Raw genomic sequence first — 25340 nt, 5'->3', positions numbered from 1 at the left:
ACCAGTATCCGTTCGCGGCCCTTTCCTGGCAGTCAGGAGGTGCTGTAATCTTAGAAGTGGTGGGAGCGAAGCTGGGGATCAGGTGGGTGGTAGGACTGACAGTCGGGGGAAGGGGAGGGAGGGAGGGAGAGGGGGTTTCTGAGTCTCAGAACAGACTCCCTCCTTCCTGCCTTCGTGGCTTCAGCCCTCGTTTGCTCCCGCTCTCTACCCTCCTCACGAGTTTCTGATTAGAACTCTGCTCCCAACCCAGAAGCTCCCCGGCTGACTGCATTGTGCAGCGCTCAGAGCTTACCTTTCTGGAAGGCTTCCCGTGACCCTCCTCAGGCATGTGGGTCTTCTGTCGTGTCCCGGCTCTGCTCCCCAAATCAGGTTCTCTCTCAGGCTGCTCACCCAAACTGAGGGATCCTAGTCACTGACCTCCCTGTGTAAGTCTGCTCGCCTTTCTTCCTGGGCCGGGATCCAGTGCGTCTCTTTGTAGCTGCACGGCAGCACCTGGACAGGTCCTGGCATGCGGCCCATAAGAATTAGTTGAATGAATTCAAGGGAAAGAGTTGCTGGGGTGGTAGGAGAAGCTGGTCTGCAGACACGAGGCCGCCCATGAGAGGTGCGAATGAGACAGGATGGATCCAGGAGACAGTGTACTTTTTTTAATGCTGGACATTGAATCCAGGGGCACTCAACTACTGAAATACATGCCTAGTCCTTTTATTAAAGTTTTATTTTGAGACAGAGTCTTACTGAATTACCCTTACTGGCCTTGAACTATAGTTCTCAGCCTCCAGAGTAGCTGGGATTACAGGCTTGTGCCACTGTACCTGGCTTTCATGGCTGACTTTTACAGGCTGAGACTATCAGACCTTCATGGGGTGGGTGTAGGGAAACTTCCCTTCGTGTGAGTGAGAATTGTAGCCTTTCTTCCTCCAGAGTCCACATACATACTTCCTGGGACAGCATGCTAATAGTCAAAGTTGTAATGATTCTTCCTATTTTTTTCTTGATCTTTAGTTCGTCTTCAACCAAGGTGGATCTCAAGAGTGGTCTAGAAGAATGTGCAGTGGCATTGAACTTATTTCTAAGTAACAAATTTACTGATGCCTTAGAATTGCTTCGTCCATGGTAATTATTTCTTTTAGAGAAATTTTTTCAAATAGTTCTTTGATGTCATGCTTGTAAGTTAATTTACCTGTTTTATTTGAATGTTTATAATCTAACATGATTGTGTTGCCTTCCTGTTGTTCAGCTTTAAAATCAGTTAAACAATGTCATTTCAAGGTCCATCCATTTTCCTATGAATGGTTCACATTTATTCTTCATACCACATTTTCTTTATCCATTCATATGTTGATGGGCGTATAGGCTGCTTCCATAATTTAGCTAATATAACTTGTGCTAATATGTATAAACGTGGGTATGCATGTATCCCTGTAATACAATCTCTTTGAGTGTTTGGGTAAAATACCCAGAAAAAGTATAGCTGGGTCAAATGGAATTTCTATTTACTTTTCTTGTGGAATCTTTACACTGATTTCCATAGGAAAATGGATGGATCTTGAGACCATGATACTAAGTAAAATAAACCAGACGCGGAAGGCTAACTGTTACATGATTTCTTATATGTAAGAAACTCCAAATATAAATGATCTAAAGTAAGTAAAAGAGATGCTAGAAAGCAGAGAGATAGACTCTGTGATGATGGGAAGGGCATCTGAGGAAGGGTTGGGGTGGGAGAGAAAGGAAAGTAAATCATTAGGATGCAACGTGCGGATGCACCAGTCCCCCAGTCTGAATGTGGTTACCTTTCTTTTGATCAGTATGTGTTTGCAGTACAGAAGGATTGCATTTCCGGTTGGGGGCTGGTGCACGTGCCTAACACGTCTGAATCCCTTTAGGTCTCCTGCTCTGCCTCTCCCTCCCTGTTCCTTCCATCTCTTGCTCCTCTTCCCATTTGCAAAAGCTCTGTGTCCATTTTTTTCATTGCCTTTTTTTTAGTATCTTTCCCTCCTCCATCTCTTGTTCCTGTTTCCATTTGAAAATGATCTTCCTACTTCCTGTTGTCTTTCTCTTTTTTTTTTTTTTTCCCTTTATTTATAATTTGGGTTTCTCTTATAAGATTGCAACATTTTTTTTTTGGTATCAGGAATCAAAGTCAGGAACTTACACTTGTCAGGCAGGTGCTGTGCAGCTGAACTACATCCCCAGATCTAGGGTTGCTCATATAAGAGAAACCATGTAATATTCAAGCTTGTGTATGTGATTTATTCAATTAAATTATGTAATTATTATGTATCACAAAAATATCATTGAAAAAAGTTTCTTTTGACTGAGGAGAACTAAAATAGGCTAACCTTAATACTAAAAAGAATTAAGGTGTTAGGAATTTTGAGATTCCCCTGTTTATGTGAAAAGCCAGCTAAGCAATTTAATTTCAGTTAATAGCAATTTAATTTCAATTGATAATAACTCTTAATTTTTCAAACTGATCAACAGAACCTTGGCTCAGGCAGCCAGGTGTGGTGGCACAGGCCTATAATCCCAGCACTCAGGGAGGCTGAGGCTAGAGGATCACCACAAGTTCAAGACCAACCTGGGTGACATAGTGAGTTCAAGGTCAGGCTGAACAATATAGCAAGACCCTGTGTCCAAAAACAAACAACTGCACACACACACACACACACACACCCCACACCCCACACAAACTCAAACCGTTTAGTAGCCCTCACTTTGATCACAGTCACCAACTCTACTATGTGTCACTATAGCTGGAGGAAATAATCTTACTTTGTGCCTTCAATCATGGTCAGTTTCTTAGGCGAAGCTTAGAACTCACCTCATAAACTTTTAGACAATTACTTGGGCTCACAGGTGGGGAACCCTATTCTTTACTTCAAGCGTACTGCAGTAGGGCGATCTGAATTGAATTAATTTACCCCCCGAGGAGCTTGTAACTCTAAGACTGGGAGTCGCCGTGATCACGATTGCTCAGTTCATATTCAGGAAGTCAGGAAGGAATGACGAAGTAGATGGTGAAGCCATCGTGAGGAAATTGCCCGGTGTTGTCTCCTGACGCTTGTCTCCCTGTCCCTGCTGTCCTAGGTTCCCCTTTCCTTCTTGAGGTCCCTCGACCGTCTCTGTCTCTTTTCGGCCCTCTGCCTCCCTCTGTTGTCTCCTCCACTTGCTCGTCCCCTCTTTTTTTCTTCTGCTGCCTCCTTGCTCGTGCTCCCTCTCCCTTTCCTGTATTTGTATTCAGACAGGCCTCCGTGCCGCGCCCCTGATGGCCACCTCGTCACACGGAGTGAGGACGCTCTGCTCTGTGCTCAGTTGTTTTGTGTTCCCGAGTCACTATTAGAATACCTTTTTCCAGTTGAATCAGTTTTTTCCTCTTGAGAGAATTTGCAGTTAAAAATACGAAGTTGGGAACCACAATTAATGCTTAGCTTTGGCAGCTTTGAGTCCTCGTGGTCCTTTGGATTAGGCGGCGCCCTTACTAAGCGGACACTGTTACTGGGGATGCTGAGAGTCCCACGCGGGGGGCCGGTGGGCCTGCGGCTTGTCTGTGCCACTGCAGCAGGCTGCTGAGCATTAACGCTGAAGTCCAGGACCGCGCAGGAGTTCATGGCAGAACCGGGGACTGAACCCCGCGTCTCTGCCACCCTGAGCGTTTCTACCACTGAGCCCCACCCCTGTCCTAGCGCTGATACTTAAACATTATCGACATGAAAGCTTTGAGGAGAGATGGTTATGCTTTCACAACCAGATGTTAGAATGAATATCCTTAGATTCCCGAAGCTGTTCTCACCGACAGATAGTTTGAATTATCAAGAACTTGAACCAGGAACCTGAGATAGTGCAGTGAGATCGGAGGCAAGGTGGAAAGTTCTCCTTGGTCCTTCGTGGCTGATCTCATTGCAGAAATCTTGCTTCCCTCTTGGCCTTTCGCTGCGGAGGAGAGGGAATGCTTTTAAAGGAACGTTTTTCTTTCAAAAACATGGTTTTCTTTCAAAAACAAGATGTATTTCTCCTAGCCTTTATTTTAGTATTTACTTTATATTTGAAGATAATACATTGCCTTTTGTTCAACTGGAAAAAACTGGTTTCCTTTGAAAACTTTCCTAGGCAATGAGTCCTCGGGCTGCCCCCTTGTGCTGAAACAGGGAAAAAGCGTGTTGTCTACTTTATGCCTCGGCCTGGAACGTTTTGTTCCGCCTGTGTGGGTTTCAATTGGAAAGGCCTTGCTTCCTGAGTGTGTAGGAGCGTGCCTCTGCCAGTCCACTTCATCTCACTGATTGTGGTAAAGGAGTGAAGGGTACTTCTGTGGAAGTCGGGACAGGCGTCTACTAGGATTTCCTATGATTAGTCTCTGACCAAACCGGGAATGTTTTTTTCTTTTTTTCCTGCTGAGTGGACATAAACTAATTTCTTGTGTTCTCCCCAGGGCCAAGGAGAGTATGTACCACGCTTTGGGCTACAGTACCATTGTGGTGTTGCAGGCTGTCATGACCTTTGAGCAACAGGACATTCAAAATGGCATTTCTGCCATGAAGGACGCCTTGCAAACCTGCCAAAAGTATGACTGAGTCGTTACATATTTGAGACGAGACTCCAGACCCTGGGCCTGTGTGGTGAAATGGGGCTGTTTGCCTGAGGGAGCGCTCTGTGGTTGAGGTTGCGCAGAGCTGCGGAAAAAGACTTTAGCTTCAAAGCTTCTCAGCCTCGTGCAGTTTCATATCGTTAAAAAGTTTTTATCAGGAAGTGTAGTGTGGGTGCCGCCGGCTTTTTTTTTTTTTTGATACAGGGGATTGAGGCCAGCATCCTCACATTGAGCTATATCTCCAGCCCTTTAAATTTTTTTAAGATAGGATCTTGCTAAATTTCCCAGACCGGGATGAAATTTGCAATCCTGCCTCCGTCTCCTGGAGTGCTGGGATTACAGGCATGCAACCCCCTACCGAACCTTTCCACTTCTTTTGATAGCTTGGGACCTGAGCTGCAGAGAGAGTCTGAGGAAGGTTTCAGTGGGTTCAGCTGAAGGACATGTTGAGGGGCTGCGAGGTGGATGAGGTTTAGCAGTACTGCATGCCACGCCAAGTCAAGCAAGGAGCATATTTATTTTATGTGGGAGATGCTGCACTTTCAGAAGAGAATGTTTTATTCACCTAAGATGGTCATATTTGGACAGTTCTGATGGGTGAAAACGACATAGTTTTTTTAGTTTTATTTTAAGCTTTACTGTGTGTACAGGAAAGCCCTAGTATAAGCTATTACTGATATTGGTGACTGTTAACATAGGTAAAATTAATCCTCGTGCAGTTATGTTGTAAGCATTCAAGTGAAGAGCATTTCCAAGTAGTGCACTCTAATTGCACTTGTTAGCTGGTGGATACTGTCACCAGAGAAATACTGGTTTTAGCCGTAGAGGTAAGGGCAGGTGCTTTGTAGGTTTAGCACTCCCTTGCACATGCGTGTTCGTCCACACATGTGTTTTAGTAACATGATTGATTGCCTGCAGCTGCCCGCCCAGGGCCAAGAGCTGGGTGTGCACTTCTGGAAGGAGGTGGCCTCTGCCCGGAAGACTTTGGGGTTTAGAGTTCTAGTTAGTGACCCTTTGGTGCGATTGTGATGGGAATAAATGTCAAATGAAAACTGGCTCAGTCTGATCTGTTGGTATTTTTCTTTGTTCCCCATCTTTCCTTCTGTCTGTTCCATGCAGATATAGGAAAAAAAGCACAGTTGTAGAATCTTTCTCGAGTCTCCTTTCTCGAGGATCCCTAGAACAGCTGAGTGAAGGTAAGAATTGTTTACATGATTAAAGTTTCCTTATTTAAATTAAAGTATGCTTGTGTTCGTAAAATTCAATCCCAAAGTGGAGAAAGGAAATGGAAAGTCCCTTCTGTTCCCCTGCACACTTATCCCGGAAGTAAGCATAGTAATGCTTGGGTTTGGAGTTTGCAGGCTTTTCAATGCACACGTGCAAGTACACGTAAGGGACACGTAGGGCTTCTGTTGTTGTCCTTACGTGGGTCACTTTTGCAAGCATGGATTCATATCAGACATGTCCCCAAGTATGATGTTGTTCCAGGTCAGCACATGCAAATGTAATACATCATGTTTTCACAGCTGTGCAGAGTATTACATAGGAAGGGTATAACATAGCATACCTTATTTGTTTTTTCTCTATCAGAAGAGTGGTACATAGTTTTTATTTTTTCACTGTTACAAATAATGCTGTCCTAAAATTCTTGTACCTATGTTTTCATGCATTTTTCAAATATACCATAGGGTAGAGTTCTAAGTGTAGAATTATTAGGATAGACAGTTTGAAAATTTAAAATATTTACAGGTATTGCCAGTTTTCCATGAAAACTTAAGCCATTGGATATTCTTACTATCCTTCTGTGAGAATTTCAGTTTTCTACAATCTACTGAATTATTTTTGTGAAGTAAAAGAAACTTTGATACCTTTTAAAAAGTAAAAATGCTTCACAGAATGGAAAGTGTTTAGTTTGTGGACATTTAAGAAAATCGGGAATCCAAGAATGTCTGGAAGTTACAAAAGTTTGAGATTAAAAGCTTCAAAATCAGCCAGGTGTGGTGGCACATGCATGTAATTCCAGCACGCGGGAGGCTGGGGCAGGAGGATCATTGCAAGTTTGAGACCAGCCTGGGCTGCAAAGTGAGCTCAAGGCCAGCCGGAACTGCATAGCGAGACTCTGTCTCAGACAAAAAAAGGGAAAAAGTTTCAAAATGAGTCTTGTTTTATTACTGTCACACTCTAGTAAGGAAGGTTTATCCAGAAGGAGCACCCAGGTTGTCCTGCAGAAGAAAGCAGTATGCCCTTTGAAAGTTTCTGTCATCCCAGGAGAATTTGTGCCTGTTTTCATTGTCAGACTCGTTCTCTGGAAGAAACACAGAACACTAGGAGTTTAGTTAAAGCAGGAGCCATTCTGGAAACTGCTGCCAAAGGCCTTCTTACTGGTCAAGGAAAAATGTGACATGTATGTTTGAGTGTGTTTTATCACAGAGCTTTGTTTATTTCATTAGGCAAATGTTATCAGCTTGTTACAGAAATCAGAGAACGTGGGACCAGTTGCGCGGTGTGAGTTTAGAGCGTTGATTGCAGAGAGGGTTATGACACATTTTACATCTCCGGGCTTATTCTAGGAGGGTATACTACTGATTTCCAAACATGGTATTTCACTGGTCACCCCAGGCAGCTGAAACCCATCTTTTTCTTCCTCCAGAAACTAACCTCCATGTATCTATAAGGATAGAAATTGATCCTTCAGGTCCTGAGTGTGACGGTTGTGTGTTTATGCCAGATGCATGAGATGTGTCTCCTTCAAATACTGTTAGAATGTCAGTACATAGTTATCTGATGTGAGGAAAAAAAAAGAAAATTGGCACTAGTAGCCTGACATCCTCTAAAGAGGGTTGTGGGAGACGATATAAGGCTCCAGTGAAACCTGACTCTTGCATTTGCGTTCTTTTTTCTGTGTCTGTCTACATGGCTTCTCCCCTGGCCCAGTGATCCTGCCTCCCTGTCTCTTTGTAGTACGGAAGTGATGTGGGTGATTTTTTTTCTCCCTCAGTTTTAGGAAGAATGACGTATTTTTGGCATGAATGTGAATAATAATAACTTTAAAATAATAACAATAATACCTCATTTTAAAAAGATATGATTAAAAGTATGATCAAAATGCGTATGTGTTGAAACCTCTCCCAAGAATGTGAAACGAAGGAGGAGGTTAGGGCAAGCGGGGAGTTGCCTTGGGGTGATTAAAGTGTGCTGTGTGCATTTACAGATCTGTCAGAATGAGGCCCGTTGATTCGTATGAGCAAATGCACTTATAAAGGGGGAACAAAATAAACAGCAGCCACAGTCTCCCAACGAACATAATTTATATGGAATTACTTGGAAAAGCCAGAACAAGGAAAAATCTCAATTTGAATGAGAAAATAAATCCATAGATACTAACACTCAAATAACGTAAGTGTTGAGATTATCTGACAAAGATTTTAAAGCAACTCTCAACAAAAACTGTCCCGCAAACAATTATGGGCACACTCTTGGAAAAGATGGAAAACTAGAAAATTTAGAGAATGGAAGATACAAAGAGAATCAAAAGGAAATTTAAGAACTGAAAAGTACAATATCCAAGATTTAAGCTGGGTGTGGTTGTGCATGCCTGTAATCCTAGCACTTGGGAGGCTGAGGCAGGAGGATCACCACAAGTATGAGACCAGCCTAGGCTACAAAGTGAGCTCAAGGCCGAACTACACAGCAAGACCCTGTCTCAAAAAAGACAGCTCCCTGCAACAGCTCCCTCCCCCACAAAAACCAAAAACCCAAGATTTAAAAAAGACAAACTCAGTGGCTGAGTTCAGTAACAGAATGTAGATTGGTGGAAGGTCAGTGCAAATTACCCAGTTTGGATATCAGAGAGAAAATAGATTGCAAAACTGAGTAAAGTTTCGGGGCCCTGTAGCCAAAAGCTCTCACATTCATGTTGCCGGAGTCCCAGAGAACAGAAGAAAGTGCAAGGATGAAAAATATTTGGGGACATAATGTCTGAAAACCCCCCAAATTCGTTGAAAGAACAAACTATACAAATTCAAGAAGCTCAGCAAGACCTGAAAAGGATAAATGCAAAGAAATTCTCCCTCAGACACATCAGAATCAAAATGCTAAAAAGTAGACCAAAAGAGTTGCATCAGACATGCATGAAATTCTGTTTTTCACGTTGGCACCTAGATCTTAAATAGTAGAATTGTAAATGGTTTTATTTTTATGAGACCTTTCATAATATTTCATCCTTTCCAAAAGTTACGTGGAATTTCTCAGCTCTTGCTCGTGCCCAGTCTCTCTTTCCTGCTCCATGCAAGATGCCTTTATTACAGGTGTTGCTCCCATGAAATCACTTGCTTGCAAAATGAAAACAAAACCGACACAACAGAAACACACAAACTTTTCTCAGTGTTTTCTTTGACGTGAACCAATCTAACCTAGGTAACCTGCTCTTTGTAAACCAGGAACTGGTATGCAGAGAGAATACCTAAGTGGCCAGGGTCACCCGTATAGCAGAGCAGGATTCGAACTTGATCCACTTTTTCCTAAACCACGAGTCTTTCCACTGAGCCCGCACTTGCCCCTGCAGGAGGGTACAGATTATGTTGCCTGCGTATGAGGGAAATGTTGGATTATTCCTATGTCCAAAATCTTGAAAATAAGTGCTGCTGTGTTCTCTGTTTATAATGTCTTTGGACAACACACTTCAGGAGATCCGGGATAAAGTAAAACATTACTCTGTACCGATTAAACGTAGACATGCTCTTTTAGACGTCGTACGTGAAGGCGTGCCCAGTGCACGTCTCAGGGCACGCTGCGTGCACGTCCTTCCGAGGACGTCAAGCGCGCGTACCGACCCCGTGATAAAGGGAATCAGTGCGCACCACAAATGCACCGATAGACGAGAGCGATTCCCGCAGGTGTCTGCTCGTAAATGCCCAGTGGCTGATTTTGAGAGCCTAGAAGCTGCGCAGTGTAAATCAATCACAAAGAAATTTAGGACTTTTACAGATTAAGTTACATTTTATTCCCAGGGAGCTTGGCTGTTAGCACAACCCAAGCAGACTCTGTGTTAAAGGGAGCATGTCAAAACATTGTAGCTTTCGGGTGTGATTCGTTTTCCTCTGGGTGATTTTCATGTGCATCCTGGAGTGTTTGGTTGTCTCAGGAGTTGAGACACTTGCTCTCCTCTGGAGGCCGGTGGACTGCGCTGCGCGGGTTTGGGGTGAGTTTAAAACGGGGCGTGTGAACGCGTTGGCTCGGATGAGAGAGGGCCGAGTATGAAGGGCACGTACTCTCAGAACGCGGAGCTCACTCCGTGCTTTCTGTCTCTGCTCTCCCGTTCGGTCCTCTATGCCGGCTCCCTCCGCCTCCGCTCGGCTCTCAGCCAGGTCTGCTGAATCAAGCCCAGACGCTAATGTTCGGGCCCCATAACTGGCCCAGGTGACCTTTCCAGCCTCCTCGCCCTCTGCCCTCTGCTGCACCTTGTGCTACAGCCCAGGGAGCCCTGCGCCCTGTCCCTGACGGAGCCCCGGGTTTTCCTTCCCCATGCTTTTGCTCCTTCTGGCTTAGCTGGCGCCGCCTGCATCTCCTTGTGCGTGTCCACGTCAGCAGTCTGCCCAAGCCGGTGTTCAGAGGGAATAACCCCAAGCAGTTCTCACTTTGCTGCAGTTACCGAGGAAGAGGATATTCAGGTGACTCCGTAAAAATAGAACCACTGGTCTGTGCCCCGCTGAAGGCAGTGAGGGAAGCAAAGACCCTCGGAGGGCCGTAGTCAGAGGGCTGTGAGCGACTCCCCGTGCCGCCGGGCCGCAGTTGTCCGGGTGCTGCAGGGCCGCGAGTCCTGCCTGGTGGGGTTTGGCCCTGTCTGCCAGCACGCTGGTGGGGACCTTAGGTGCGTAATTACTTCTTTGGAAATGTTGGACTATGAGCAAGACGTGAAGCTGACCCGTGTGTGAGAGCCAGTGGGTTGTGTGTGTGTAAACGAAAGAACATGTTCCTGCCGGCTGTACCTAGCACCCTTTCCAGTAACAGACACGCTGTTTCCCATCAGTTACTTGCTATAGAAACGATTGCTGCTCTCAGCTGTTGTCAGAAAGCGCGGGCATGGGCCGAGGGCAGGGATCCCTGCCGCTGACATTTACCAAGTGCTCGTGTGTGTGGTACAGTGTACCTGCAGCGAATCGTCGAATTCTCCATCGGCAAAGCAGTGACATTGTCAGTGAACTTTATAAACGAGGAAACCAGCAGAGGAGGAACGTAACTTGCGCAAGGTCCTACAGCCAGTGCACGGCAAGCCTTTCCTCCGAGCTCGTTCACCTAACGGAAGGAGCGGGTGACCCTGAGGCTGGGACAGGGCTAACTCTCTGTGTCAGGTCGTCTTTCGCCTGCAGAGCCCTGACTGGGGCATGCAGGGTAGTGCTTTTCCAGGGAACCCGAGAGAGTTGCTGCTTTCCTTTTAGATTAATCATGCATGTGGTCATTGTTGTGGTTCCCATACCTTCCTAGTTTAGAAGCTAGAATTCATAAATTTAATGTAGTTTTTTTCAGTCTTTATAGCTGTTAATTTTTCATGTAACTGTGTGTCTTTTTTGTTTGTTTTTGAGATAAGATTTTGCTGTATTGTTCAGGCTGGACCTGAACTCACTGTGTAATCCATGCTGGCCTCAAACTGGTGGCGGTTTTCCTGCCTCAGCCTCCTGAATGCTGGGATTATAGGCATGCACTACCACACTTGGCTTAGTTTTCATTTTTTTTTTTTTTAAGCTTTTAAATTTTAGTTTAATTTAGTTTTAATTTTAGTTTGGGTCTCTGATATCAAGTATCTGACCCTGTGATTATATCTGAGTGAGACCAGTGAGGACTTCCCTGAACATTTCACACACTGTAGGGAGATCCTGCTGTAGGACCAAGCATAGGTTATGATTCTCCTTTCACGGACGCACCAAAGCAGTCTAGGCTTTTGTGTCTCTGAGGGGCTCATTTGTCTGCTGGTCCTCTGAACATTTCAGAGCAGTTACTGTGGACCTTGGATTCTCCTAATGTAATTTTATTTGTTTTTAATAGAGGAAATGCATGCCGAGATCTGTTATGCTGAGTGTCTCCTGCAGAAAGCAGCGCTCACCTTTGTGCAGGTAATGAACATCTGGCTTAGAATTGGTGTAACCTGGAATACTGCACAGAACCGTGTGGCTCATTCTGTGTCCATGCTCTAGTTCTTTTGACTTAAGAGTGGTAATGAAAGATACTTGTTACTTCGATAAACTTTCACTGAAAAAGAATCAAGAGAGCTTCCTGGGGTGAGATGGAGTCTCAGTGTTGTTTTAATTTGCATTTCTCAAATGACTAAAGAATGGCTATCATCAAGAAGTCAACCTGTAACAGATGCTGGAGGGGCTGTGGGGAAAAAGGAACTCTTCTCCACTGTTGGTGGGAGTGCAGACTGGTGCACCCACTGTGGAAATCAGTCTGGAGGTTCCTCAGGAAACTAAGATTAGAGGTCCCAGCTATTCAAGCTCCTGGGTATTTTTCTAAAAGAACCGAAAACATCACACCACAGCAATACATGTGCTCCCATTTTATTGCAGTGCAATTTATAATAGCTAAATCTTGGGAACAACCTAAATGTCCATCAGCTGAGGAATGGATAAAAGAGATGTGTTTTTTTATACAATGGAGTATTCCTCAGCTATAAAGGAAAATAAACTTGAGGCTTTTATAGGTAAATGGATGCAACTAGAGACCACACTCATAGGTGAAATAAATCGGACTCACATGTGTAAACATCATATTATCTCCCTAGTGTAAGAACCTGAAAGAGTAAATAAAATCTGAAGGGTACAGTAGATACTGTGAAAGGAAAGAAACTGCTTCAAATAGGAAGGAACAACTGGGATGAAGGAGGGGAGAGGAAAAAGAAGAGAAAAAAATGTGTGTGTGTGTGTGTGTGTGTGTGTATATACATATATATATATATATACAAGATAGCTAAGATAATTGTAGTACTAATTTCTGTTGGCTTATTGAAAGGAACAGTTCATGTGTAACTGATCAATCTTACATGTCTATATCCGGTTATCTGAGCAACCACTTTGAAGATAACATTATGTAATGTAACAACCATTATTAATATCCTATCACATTGTTTTGAAATTCTGTATCATTTTTATTGCTTTCTATGCTGTTTTGTTTATGTATTTGTTTTTGTTATTCTTTTCTCTTTAAAATGAAAAACAAAATTTCTATGTATATACAAGGATAGCGGGGATAGGTGTATTGCTGATGTCTGTGGTTTATTGAAAGGAACAGTTAATGCTTAAAATTTTCTTTTTTCTTGAAAAAGAGAGAGCTTTATTCCTACTCAAATACACAGAATCGGTTTCAAATTTTTCAGTTTATTGGAAATCGTGTACTTTTAAAGAAATTGCCTTGCGAATGCCACAGCTAATTTCAGAAGCTTCTCTGTGGGAAGCCGTGAAATTACTGCAGTCCGCACGCGTGGTGGTGGAGGCTGCGGCCAGCAGAGGCGCAGGCAGAGGCGGCTGCTGACCTGCGGCCGTGCCTTCCCATGCCCTGCGCTGCCGTGCCGCTCCGTCACGCAGCAGAGAGAGGCACACGCCATGCACACTTCGGGTTTTACTTTCTGCCCCCCTGTCTGTCCTCATTCTTTTCTAATTTTTATTTTTTTCTTTAGAAGAAGAGTTTTTAATAGTCATGGAACAAAACAGTAAATTATTTTTATAAGACACTTTACGAGGCACTTCCAGGAGCTGTTACGTTTGTTACCTTGCCTACGCCTGCATCCGCCACTACTTAAAAGCGTAGATTCCCGCACGGTGGCCTCCTGGGGTGGGGCTGGCTGTACCGTGGGGCAGGACTGTGGACTGCCAGGAGGCGGAAGGAAGCACACCTGCAAGATGGAGCGTGTATGAAGTCCGTCTTTTAAATCGTTCTGAGCGTGGCTTCTGTTCTTTTCTAGAGGTTGACCTCTGAGGTTGGAGTCTGGTTTAGTGCAGTTGGGTCACTGCGGTGTTCCCTAAGACGTTGTGTGTTACAAAGCCTGGCTGATGGTAACACTCACAGCGTGGGGGTTTGACCGCCAAATGCTAGACTTAAAAACATTTTACATCTGGTGACTTCAAGTCAAACGTCTAGAGATCGCTGTGAGTGTCCTGTCTTCGTCATGCGCCCTACGCAGTCACGTTCACGTTCATGCTGCTTTGATCTTCTAAAGATTCTGCAGCCCTGTCTCTTCCTGTCTGTTCAGGGAGAGGTGCTTATCAGCTTTTGCCTGGCCTGGTCTGTACAGCGGCCTCCCGGCTCTCTAATTTACTTTTACCTCCATCCCATCCTTCTGCCTGCAACTGAGTACCCTTTCGGAAGCGGGACTGTGACCTTGTCAGCCTTAGTACCCTCACAGACGTGGCAGTGTTCTGTGTCAGCGTATCAAACGGGGAGACATTTGGAACTGAACAGATGCCTCCCGCCAGATTCCCTGCTCCCCCCTCACGCACCCTCGGGCTGCTGACCGGGCACAGGTGAGGCGGCTTTGCTCCCTGCTGGCCCGCCCTCCTCTGCAGTAGGCTCTTCGGCGAGTTGATGTGGGTACACACAGCTGGCAGGGACAGCGCGGCCCCTAGAGCTTCCCAGCCACCCACCTGGGTTTGTCTTGCTGCCGTGCTCACCTCTGCAAGCCTCCCTTGATTTGGCTACGTCCACTAATTTTTGTGCTTTAAACCTGGGCTGTTCCAGGGGGCCTTCCTGAGCCTCTGCGTGCTCCTGTTCTGCGCATCCTCCAACCCTTCGCACACTGCATCGCTTTTGTTTGTTTGTTCGTTGAGATGCCTGTGTAGAGTAGGCCTTCATAAATGTCTGGTGAGTCATGAAATGAAATACCCCTACTGGAGTCAGATTTTAGTCTAACTGAGGAAATTTCATTTTCTTGTTGGTATGTGAGACAGGGCCTCACTGTGTAGTTCAGGCTGGCCTTGAGCTCACTGTGTAGGCCAGGCTGGCCTTGAACTTGCCAGGATTTTGTAGCCTCAGCTTCTCAAGTGCAGAGATTACAGATGTGCAGCACTGTGCCCTGTTGTGAAGAAATTCTTTCCTGGCTGGTATTGGAATTTGTGCAGTTATGAGAGTCCTTAAAATAAGAAGATAAATATTTGAGTAGTGGGTTTAGTATTTGCTGATTCTTCCAGTAATCAGAATATTAGATATTTAGTTAATAAAACTTGTAAACTAAATTCAGTTTTTCTTTTGCTTCAGAAGGATGTTGAAGTGCATAGGAAATAAACACAAAGGAATTTTTCCAATAACAATAGACTAGAGAAACCATCTCCTTGGAAGTGGGTGGAACACTGGACTATCTCTATTAGCACTATTAGGGTGACCTTTAAGTGGTTTCTTAATATAATTTATTAAAAGACTCTATTAGAATGCTGATGGCCATCAGGCAAAGAGAAATAGTGGTTCCTCCACCCCCACCTCACGAAAACAAAATTGCATGTTAGTGACAGCTATTTCAACATTCAGACCAGTTCAGTATTCAAACAGGTGTGTTTGGTCTGGAAATGTATATGAATTAAATTCAGAATATTAAATAGACCGTCTGATTAGTGCCCTGTGAAATAGGCCCTTTTACTCGGTACAGGGAACTCGAAAGTTTACACTTGGATCCTTAAAGTCAACTGTTCTAAATTCTGTTGAACCCAGAAGATTGGCCAGTTAATGATATGTGGGTTTGAGCTTCATTGGACCCTGATTAGTAAGGATGACTTCCTTAGAAATAAAAAGTAATGTAGTGATTTAAAAAGTGTTTTCTTTTTGCTGTCTTGTAACTTTTAAGAAGAACAACAAAAAGACACTTCAAATATAAAGCAAGAAGAATATGTTAATTTCAAAATTATACCATCAATATGCAACTATCAGGACAGTTTAACATTTTTTACTAAGTGCTCTAATTATTATTTTCAGGATGAAAATATGATCAACTTCATCAAAGGTGGACTGAAGATTAGAACAAGTTACCAAATATACAAGTAAGTTAAAAAGTAAAATGTGGCTTTTACGTAATTCTTGTGCTTATACTACTTTGTTTTTTGAAAGTTTTAAAAATTTAATGTAACTAGGTTTTTTTTTTATTTGGTGTTAGTAAAAACGTGCTTGATTTTTGATTATATATTCTGTGCCACAGAACAGAGTTACAGTTTAGATATAGTTTAAGGGTAAAATAGTGGAAGAGAAAATGACTTGACATAATATCTGGTTAGATGATGCGTCTCTCCTAAGAACAGTTTATACCTTTCAAGTGGCTGGTGTGTTTTGAGACAGATTCTACAGTTGCTCTACCCAATAGACCTTTCTGCAGGGGATGGACGTGTTCAGTGAGGTTAGCTTACAGTGTTTTCCTTGTCTTCTTCTTTTCTCTATACGTACTGATTTTTATCCAGTTGTCCTGTCATTTACTGAGAGTGTTAAAATCTCCAATGGTCAAAGTGAAATCATGCATTTTTTGCTTTATTTTGTCAGTGTTTGCCTTGTATGTTTAGGTCCTCTGTGGTTAGTTTCATAAACGTTTATAGTTGTTTTGTTTCCCCAATGAATTAATATTCTTACTGTGGAATTCCTCATTTAACTCTGGTAGTATTCCTTGTCTTGAATCTATTTTTTCTGATATTAATCTAGCCACTCATGGCTTTTTCTTAAATAGTTTTTTTTTTTCTCTTCAATATTAGAGACACAGCTGAGGGATGCTTTACCATGGTATCATACCCCGGTCCCTTTTATTAAAATTTTATTTTGGGATACAGTCTTGCTAAGTTGCCCGGGCTGGCCTTGCACTTGCAATCCTTCTACCTTAGCCTTCTGAGGCGCTAGTATTACAGTCACGTGTCACTGTGCTGGCTTATATTTTTGAATAATGAGTCTTTGCATAGTATATATTCTTTTAAATCTGTCTTTTATATTTAAATTACGTATCTTATAGACGCACAGAGTTGAATAATTTGTATGTTTATACTTAAAACTACCATTTTGCGGGGGAGGGTACCAGAAATCACAGTCAGGACCTTGTGCTTGCCAGGCGGGCGCTGCGCCGCTGAGCTCTGTCCCCAGCCCAGATTGCCATTTTCTTCTTTGTCTTACCTTTCTCCTCATTTCATTTCTCGTGTTTCTTCTGCTTTAATAAAGATTTAAAAATTCTAGTGTAATTCTTTATTGTCTTCCTAATTATATCTAATTGTTTTGCAGTTGTGGCAGTGATCATATGTGATTTTATCTTAGGGTTAATATTGTATCACTGCACATAAAATATAAGAAGTTGGCACAGGAATGATTTCATTTTCTACCTGTTGCGTTTCATACCATTCTCATGCTGGTAATGGTGTACTCATGTATATTAAAAACCCCTAATACTCCGTCAGACTTCTGCTTTAACAGTCATGTGTTCCTATTTGCTTATGTTCTTCCCTATGTGCCTATGTTCAATATTTTTATATTCTTCATTTATACTCATTTACTTCCAGAGTTTAAGATTTCTTATCATGTATGTCTACTTTCAGTAAGTTCCATTTTCATTTATTTGAAATTGTTTTCACTTTTTCCCTTCATTTTCAAGAGTATTTTTTCTTTCTTCCAGCCCTTTGGAATTGCCATTCCGTTGTACTCAGGCCTTAGTTACTTGTAATCAGAAATCAGTGGTCATTTGTGTTATTGTTTTCCTTGTCTAATATGAGTGACATTTCTTCTGGCCTCTTTGAAGACTTCTCTTTTTTAAATCTCAGCAGTTGGACTGTCTTAAGTCTAAGTGTGGTTTTGAGAAATTCATTGTCATTATTTCTTCAAATGTTTACTTTTTTGTTTATTCTTATGTCCAGTATTTTTTTAAATTGTACTTTAGATATTGAGCTATTACAGAGCTTCTATATTCTCTTATCCTTTTTCTGAACAGTACAGATTTTTGTCCTAAGAAGCATTTAATTTTTTTAGACATAGACTGAAAATTCTTAGGGTGGCCAGCACCTGAAATCTCTGTTTCATTGTTTTTGCTGTCTTATTTCTGCTTTTCCTTGAAATTTTCCTAGTGCTCACGTAGTATATGTTCAGCCAAGAATTTGAGTATTTCCAGTCTACGTAGTTCCTCCAGAAATGGAAATTCCCTGTTCCTGTATAACCATTCTGGCAGTCTTGAGTTCTGTAGTCTGATTTTTAAGCCAATAAGACTGTGGCTTTTTGTTTGAACTCTGTGTACTCCACATTGAGTGGATTGGGCTGAGTTAATCTAACACAAGCTGCCCTGCCGTTGTTGGAAGCAGAGACAAAACTTAGTATTTTAAGAGCTACATTTACCTAAAATGATTTTATAAATCTGTGTCCCTCTTAACTCCTGCAAGGGTTAGAGGAGGGGCTTATAGAATTTGGGAAACTGACATACTGTTTGTAGATTTCCTCTCCATATATTGTTTTATTTTTTAATTTAATTGTTTTATTTTTTTGTTTTTTTGAGGTAGGGTTTCATCATGTAGTCTAGGCTGGCCTCAAATTCACTGTGTAGCCCAGGGTGGCCTCTAACCCATGGTGATGCTCCTGCCTCAGCCTTCTGAGCCCTAGGATTACAGGTGTGCGCCACTGTGCCTGGCTTTCAAGTATTGTTTTAGAAGACAGAAAAGAAGGCTAAAGGATTACTTTTTCAGTCAGTGGAGTTTAAAGAGTTAAAATAATAACCAAAGAATTCACATAATGCTGTTATGTCAAAGACATTTCAGTGGAATAGATCACAATGGATCACTGTCTTTAAAACAGACCACGTGGGTGTCCGCACACACACGGTTTTGTGCATATAAATACACACAGACGTTACTTGGAAATTCACAATGTATCTCCCTATAGGTGTGGGTCTCTTTCAAAAAGTGGAAAGAGATAAATATTTAAATAAATATTTTTGATAAAATTGATTTTGTTTTAAGAAAAAAAGGCCATTAGTACAAAAAATTCCCTATAGAATTGATATTAAAATATTTTAAAAGATCATTAGCAGAGAACAAAAGAAAATACTTTATAGTACTAAAATAAAGCCCTTAAGCTTTTATTTTAAATTTTCTACTTTGAGATACTTTGAGTTATTACAAAGAATGTTCATATTACTGGCCCTCCACAGAGCCACAGTGCCGTTGTTGAGCTCAGTAAGGAAACCCCCACTGACATAGTGCTACTGTCCACGGCCCTCCCTTCCCGGACCTCCCGCTCCCGCAGCACCCCTGGTGGGGTCTGGGATCTGCCCTAGAGTACTGGGTGCGGGCACTTAGCTGCCAGGTTTCCTTATGCTGTTAATCTGTTCCTCTGTTTTTCTTTGTCTCTCATGACTCTGGCATTTTAAATGAATGTTGGACTGTTATTTCATAGGACATCTCTCAGCGTGAATTTAACTTGTTTTTTAGTGATTAAATTTAGGGTATGAATCTATGGCAGAAGTACCATAGACGTGATACTAGTGGTTAAATGTGTCAATTTTAAAGGCCTTTTTTAGGTACCACAGAGAGGAAGAAACCATAAGAGATTAACTTGATCAAGTAAACATTCATAATCTTATTATGGTGAAAATGCACCATGTAAACAGTGCAAGTGGGATATGACGTAAACAGCCCAAGGCAAAGGACTGTAAGCTTGTGAGTTGGGCGGAGTCTAAATTGAATCCTTAACCCGTTGTTGTTCCTGTTAACTGAAAGTTAGGTCCGTGGACTGGCTAGGTGCAGTTTAAATGTATTCGGCTAGAAACATCGTAGATGAAGTTTCAAGTTTTATATAGTTGCAGCACACTAGGTGATGCATATGTAATTATTCCTCAATACCTTGTAAAAATATATTTGTCTACCTGATAAGCAGTTCCTAATTAATAGCAATTTTTATATCTTGGTCATTATTTTAATTTGTATTCCTCTGAGTAAGTATTTGCTTTTAGGAGCTGATGTGAATGGAAAATACGGTAAATCCCAACTTAGGAGTGAATCCATGTGGGGAGAATGTTCATAAGTTGGATTCATTTCAGTCCGACAGAGCGAGTCTTACACAGTACAGCTGTGAGTGTTTGCAACTCAAACGTTCCTAAGATGAGGACTCACTGTGTATGAAAGAGAAATTAAAGTGAGAAATTGGAAATATTTGCATGGATAGAGCAGGAAAAAATAAAAAGATTGTAGCTGAGATGGAATTTGGTTTCTTCTTTCGGTCCTGCCTGCTTACAAGTTCTGGTCTGTTTGAGCCCCTGGCAGTCGCACTGCAGTGCAGATCTCTTTGCTGGCAGCACCTCATCTCTCAGTGCGAGGGGGCTTGCGAGGTGTGTGGAGCTCAGAGGAACCGAGCGCTCCCGGCGTCTCTTGTGAAGTGCTGCTGGGAGCCGTGAGAGCGCGGAGCCGCGGCGCGGTGGTGCCTGGCTCACGCTTGTTGAGCCCTCTATTTCTTTAAGCTCAGAAAGATTGGTCCTGCTAAACATTATAAAAATGGCTTTCCTCTTTTCTCCAGAATGATTACTACTTTATAGCTTTAAATGTAAAGACAGCATAGAATAACCCATTTAAAATTCTGTAGTGTTTTGAGTGATGACATTTATAGTAAGTGTGAAATTTAACATTTACTTTCAAAGTCATAGGAAACTTACATTATATCTTTTTCTTCAATTCAGAGAATGTCTTTCTATTCTGCATGTAATTCAGAAGAACAAACACGAACAAGAATTCTTCTATGAGTTTGAAGGGGGTGTCAAGCTTGGGACAGGAGCCTTTAATTTGGTAAGGAAGTAATTGTATAGAAGCCAGAACCTTTTGTAGAAGAACCCAACGTTTTCAGTGCCTTTCTTATTGCATGGAGACCTCATCCTGCATCTCCACCTGGGTTTGTTAAGTGCCAAAAGTGGGTGAGTTTGCGCTGAAGCTCTGGGCAGCTTGTGTGTCAAGCTGGCATGTGCTCAGCGTAGCGTTGGCCTGTGAGTGCATGGGTGAGGTTTTCAGCAACAAGGGACTGAGAATCTAGCTCCATTTCCACATGAGAAATACTGCTGCTCTGACGGTGGAGCCCTGGGATTGAAAATAAGTGTGAGTCTCTAACGGGAGGGATGATTTCTGCATGATCTTTGGGAATGTGAAGTCGGAAAAGACAGCTGTTAAATTCTAAGCGGGGCATGGCAGCGGAGGCCGGAGGCAGGTGAATTGCAAGTTAGGGTCCCATCTGGGCCACTTAGCGAGACCCCGTGTCAGAATTTTAAAGAAGGTTGCGGATATAGCTCATTGTAAAGGTCTAGGCTCAATCCCCAGTACTGGGGAAAAAATTCTTGTATGGAGAGTTAGAGATTTTATTAAGGTTTGTTTGGAGTTCGTGAGAAAATAAAGTGGTGAAGAGAATCATAGCGCAAGCGTGGGCCGTGCAGCGGCTTTGCTCTGAGACTGCTCGGTGATGATGGCTGGGAAGGAGGCTGACCGATGTCCATAGAGCAGGGCATTCCGCACACGCGCTTGTTAGAATCCTAGCATTCCCATGGGACACAAATATCTCCATTTTTTTTTTTTGTCGATTCGGAGAGATTTATCCAAAAACTTCTTCCCCAGGCCTGCTTATCACCAAATTTTCAATTATTTTCCTTCCGACTCCTTGATCATCTAGAAGCACCGTTGTCCACAGCCCGCGAATCCGTACATATTTGCACATCTGGGCGATTTTGCTTCAAAGCAAAGTGTGTAAGCAGGTGCACTGCCACAGGTTCTGCCTACTGGGAGGCTCCGGGGAGGCCCCGGAAAGAAGCAGTAGAGCCACAGCGGTCCACTTCCGGGCGGTGCCTGTGTATTGTCCAGAGTACAACCTCGCTGGGCCTTGCAGGAAAGGCATCTAATGGTACTTGTGTGGTGGAGGGCACGGAGGAGCTACTTTCCTGTCGCTTAGTCAGACACACGAGTTGCTGAGCCAGTGTTCCTTACAGACCCACGGGAAGGGCAGGCGCTTTTCTTCCTTTTTAGAAAAGTTTTTTTAAGGTTCATTGTCACATGAGATTAATCCATGAATACTGATTACAGTATGTGCTGATTGAGATCTGCCTAATGGTTTAAAGTCCATGCTGATTTTTCATATTACTGAAGCATAAAAACCTGTAGTAAATTATTTGCAGTTTAGTATTTGTCTGCAGTTAAATATACTAACACATAGTACACTTGTGTTTCTTTTCTTACAGATGCTGTCCCTTTTACCAGCAAGGATTATCAGATTGCTAGAATTTATTGGATTTTCTGGAAACAGGGTATACATTTAATTTTATCTTACTTTTGACAGGGAAGATAAGACATTATTTACTGGACATGAGGACAGTGTAACATATGTCCTCATAACTGGCATGAAATTGTTGGTACTTTGTTTCCAGGACAATAAAGAACTATTAGATCATTGATCATTTCAGGAGTTAGGCATAGCTTTTTTGTTGAAAATTAAAAATCACCTATCTTACCTAGAGTTAAAAAATTATGTTTTGCTAATATTGCTGCTTACTGGGTCTTTATTACTATTGTGTGCTGAAAATATCCTTCCTTAATATTTTATTAATTTCAGAGTTACCATCTGTAAACATGAAGAAATTAGGCTAGAGTTCTCTAATCATCTGTAATTCTGATAGATCAAATAGCATGGATCAAACATAGTTGCAGTGTTTTGGATTTCCTTTTTTTTTTTTTTTTCTTTTTTTTACACATTTCACTATACAAAAAAAGTAAATTTATTTCCCATGCATTTTTTTGTGAGTATATAAATTAATCACAGTGTTTAGAATTCTTTTGCAAGAGTTGCTGTATCCTAAGAGTTGTCTCTGTTAGACAGAAAGCAGGTTTTCAGTCATGCAGTGGGAACAAGTACCAGAAGTGGGGGCATTTTCCTTGTTTCTTCCACTGCCATGTTTCTCATAGGCTGTTGTGTATGTGTGGTGCTGTCTTAGTGAAATGTTGTGCTTTGACTTCGTATATGTTCATCCTTCCCTGTAACCGTTCATCTTTCACCGTATTCCTTTAGTGAGTCCCAGTTGCCTCTAGAATAAAGTGCAGACTGTAATGCGGCTCCAGGGTCTGCAGGGTCTGATTCTGCCAGTGTTCTCAGCCTTGTTACACATGCTGCCTGCTTTCTTAGAGCTTCTTCTAAATTGGTCTGTTCACTGTTACCTAACATGCCTTGAAACTTAGGGATATTTGAGCCGTTAAGGGAATATCAGGGAAAGCCTTACAAAATAGATGGCTTTATCTCGAATACCCCCAAGTTCAGAATTATTCATTCGTCTTGCTCATGGCACTCACTGTATTCTGATAAAATCACGTGTCCATGTGGTGTCTTACCGATTTGATGGCCGGATCTTGGCAGACATAGAGCCATGTTTGTTCATATCACCTTTGTGCCCTGTGCTTAGATCCCCAATATATTTTAGTGAATTAATATTCTTATGAGAGCTGGGTATGGTGATGCACACTTGTAATCCCAACACTCACGAGGCAGAGGCAGGAGGATCAGAACCAGTCTGAGGCCAGCCTGGGCTACATAATGAGACACTGTCTCAAAAAAAATTATTATAAGAGAAATGATTTAACATTTGTAGGGGATGAACACTACCTTTTTCTCTTCCTAGAATCATAGGAGGTGAAAGAAATTGTGATAGTGTCTTATGTCAGTTTAAAACATAAAGTTTGTTTCTAGTTAGATATCACCATTATCCTAAGCTCTTTTAAGATTTATTTTTTTGAAATAAATCCCACTGGACATGGTGGTACATGCCTGTAATCCCAGCACTGAGGAGGCTAAGGCAGTGGGATTGCTGCAAGTTTGAGGCCAGTCTGGGCTACAAAGTGAGTTCAAGGCCAGGCTGAATTGCATAGTCAAACCTTGTCTCAAAAAAAAAAAAAAAAAAAAGACAAAGAAATAAACCCTTCCTTTGGGAGGATGGGGATACTGTGACTTAGTGTATAAATTTTTTTGGGGGGGACTGGGACTTGAACCCAAGACCTTGCGCTTGCCCAGCAGGCGCCATGCAGCTGAGCTATACTCCTGGCCCCATGTGAATGTTTTTGTTGAATCTGATTTTCCATCATGATTTTTCTCTTTGTAAAATGTGTGTAATCCCTACAGGAGCTGGGCCTCCTGCAGCTACGGGAGGGCGCGTCAGGAAGAAGCATGCGGTCCCCGCTGTGCTGCCTCACGATCCTGGCCTTCCACACCTACATCTCTCTGATCCTCGGTGGGTCTCCACTGCTCCATGCCTTACCGCTGCAAGTCGGTTATCTTTAGTCTGAATAAGTACAAATTAAGACCAGTCAGTGAGAACTGGCAGTCTTTATCTGTTTGCCTACTTTCGGAGTATGTTTTGAAGATAGACATTTGGCAGAGGGAGTGGGCTTGTTGCTTTCCCTGACATTTTTTATCTATTCTCAGCTAAAATTTCTGTACATATTAAGGTGATTGATTTAATCATATCCATATAAAATTTCTTTTTTGTGGAAAATTATACTTTGGCTAAAATAAGTTAATATTGCATACTAAAACCAGAAACCCCAGCTAGGCATCCAAGCTGACCATGTCTGTTCTTAAGAATTCATCTGTTCTAGAGCTGTCTTAAAAGTCTGGTCATGGATGAGACTTGTCTTTGTTTCCCACATGTTAAAGAAAAAAACAAAACAAAACAGAATGGTCGTGTTCATCTTCTCATCAGTATTCTTTGCTATCTGTGAATGGAATTTGCAGAGTTAGGTATAAGCGCCTGCTGTGTTTCCCGCAGACTGAGGCTTTTCCTGTTGAATTTCCAGGTACGGGAGAAGTGAACGTTGTGGAAGCGGAGAGTCTCCTCGCACCCTTCCTCCAGCAGTTTCCAAATGTACGCTCAGTGTTTCAGTGTGTGTTCAGCCACGACCCGTCGGCCGGCAGCGGCTCTTCAACGCTGTGCTTTTTCCTGTCTCCGCAGGGCTCCCTCATGCTGTTTTATCATGCCCGCATCGAGCTGCTGAAGGGGAATATCGAAGAGGTAATCCTTCGTGGGAGTTACTTGAGGGAGCTGTCTGTATGGCGGAGTTGCTTCCCACAGTCATTTAACATAAGTACATTGGGCTGTACGGTCTAAAAAAAAAGGAACGTAATGAGTAAGGCAAAATTTTAACTTGTATATATACAGTGTACCATATGTTGGATTCCTGAATGCAAATTTTCACATAAAGTACACGGGGGTAGAATGTATGCACAGAACAGGTGGCCGATCTATCCCGCTTTCCAAAGACTTCGTTAGTGATTTCTACATCCCCCTTTGACGCTGGAATCCAGATCCTGTGTAAGATCCAGCTCCACTGTTTGAGAGGCACTTGTTCACCAGTCCCTTTGAAGATAAGGAGCATGGAGAGCCTTGTATGTACATCCTCTCACATGTGGTTTTTGTCCACACAAATGGGATCCAATGTATTTTTCTGGTTTTTTGTTTTGCTTAGTTTTTTGTTTCCTGTTTATAATACAATTTAGATCTTTCTCCAGGTCAGTATATCTAAGCCTCTCTGTTATGTTTCATGGCTGGGCTTCATTGCACGGGAAGGGTCTACCGTACTTACTAATGTGGTCTCTGGCTTGGTGCTACGGCATACACCCATAACCCCTGCACTCAGGAGGCAGAGACAGGAGGATCTTGAGTTTGAGGCTAGCCGGGGCTGTGTAGCAAGACCCTGCCTCAATAATAAATAAAGAAATAAGTAAATAAATTAAAATAAAATGGCTACTATTGTTAGCTGTT

At 42.5% G+C, this 25340-nt stretch overlaps 1 protein-coding gene across 1 annotated transcript in view; it reads left to right on the top strand.

Annotated features, from left to right (window-relative positions):
• The window catches only part of Ttc39b (tetratricopeptide repeat domain 39B), a gene marked incomplete at its 5' end in the record, with an annotated part of 87339 nt that overhangs the window by 38119 nt on the left and 23880 nt on the right, over positions 1 to 25340 (top strand). Inside the window, 10 exon segments of the mRNA XM_005388704.2 lie at positions 1006 to 1116; positions 4433 to 4564; positions 5708 to 5784; positions 11630 to 11697; positions 15539 to 15603; positions 20241 to 20346; positions 21777 to 21842; positions 23702 to 23810; positions 24376 to 24443; positions 24531 to 24590. Of these exon segments, the coding sequence (XP_005388761.2) occupies positions 1006 to 1116; positions 4433 to 4564; positions 5708 to 5784; positions 11630 to 11697; positions 15539 to 15603; positions 20241 to 20346; positions 21777 to 21842; positions 23702 to 23810; positions 24376 to 24443; positions 24531 to 24590 (862 nt within the window).

This window comes from Chinchilla lanigera, unplaced genomic scaffold (assembly GCF_000276665.1).
Source record: "Chinchilla lanigera isolate Chin_1 unplaced genomic scaffold, ChiLan1.0 scaffold00033, whole genome shotgun sequence".
NCBI classification, from domain to species: Eukaryota; Metazoa; Chordata; class Mammalia; order Rodentia; family Chinchillidae; genus Chinchilla; species Chinchilla lanigera.
The sequence above is the reverse complement of the archived record's forward strand: the minus strand, read 5'-3'. Positions and strand labels throughout refer to the sequence as shown.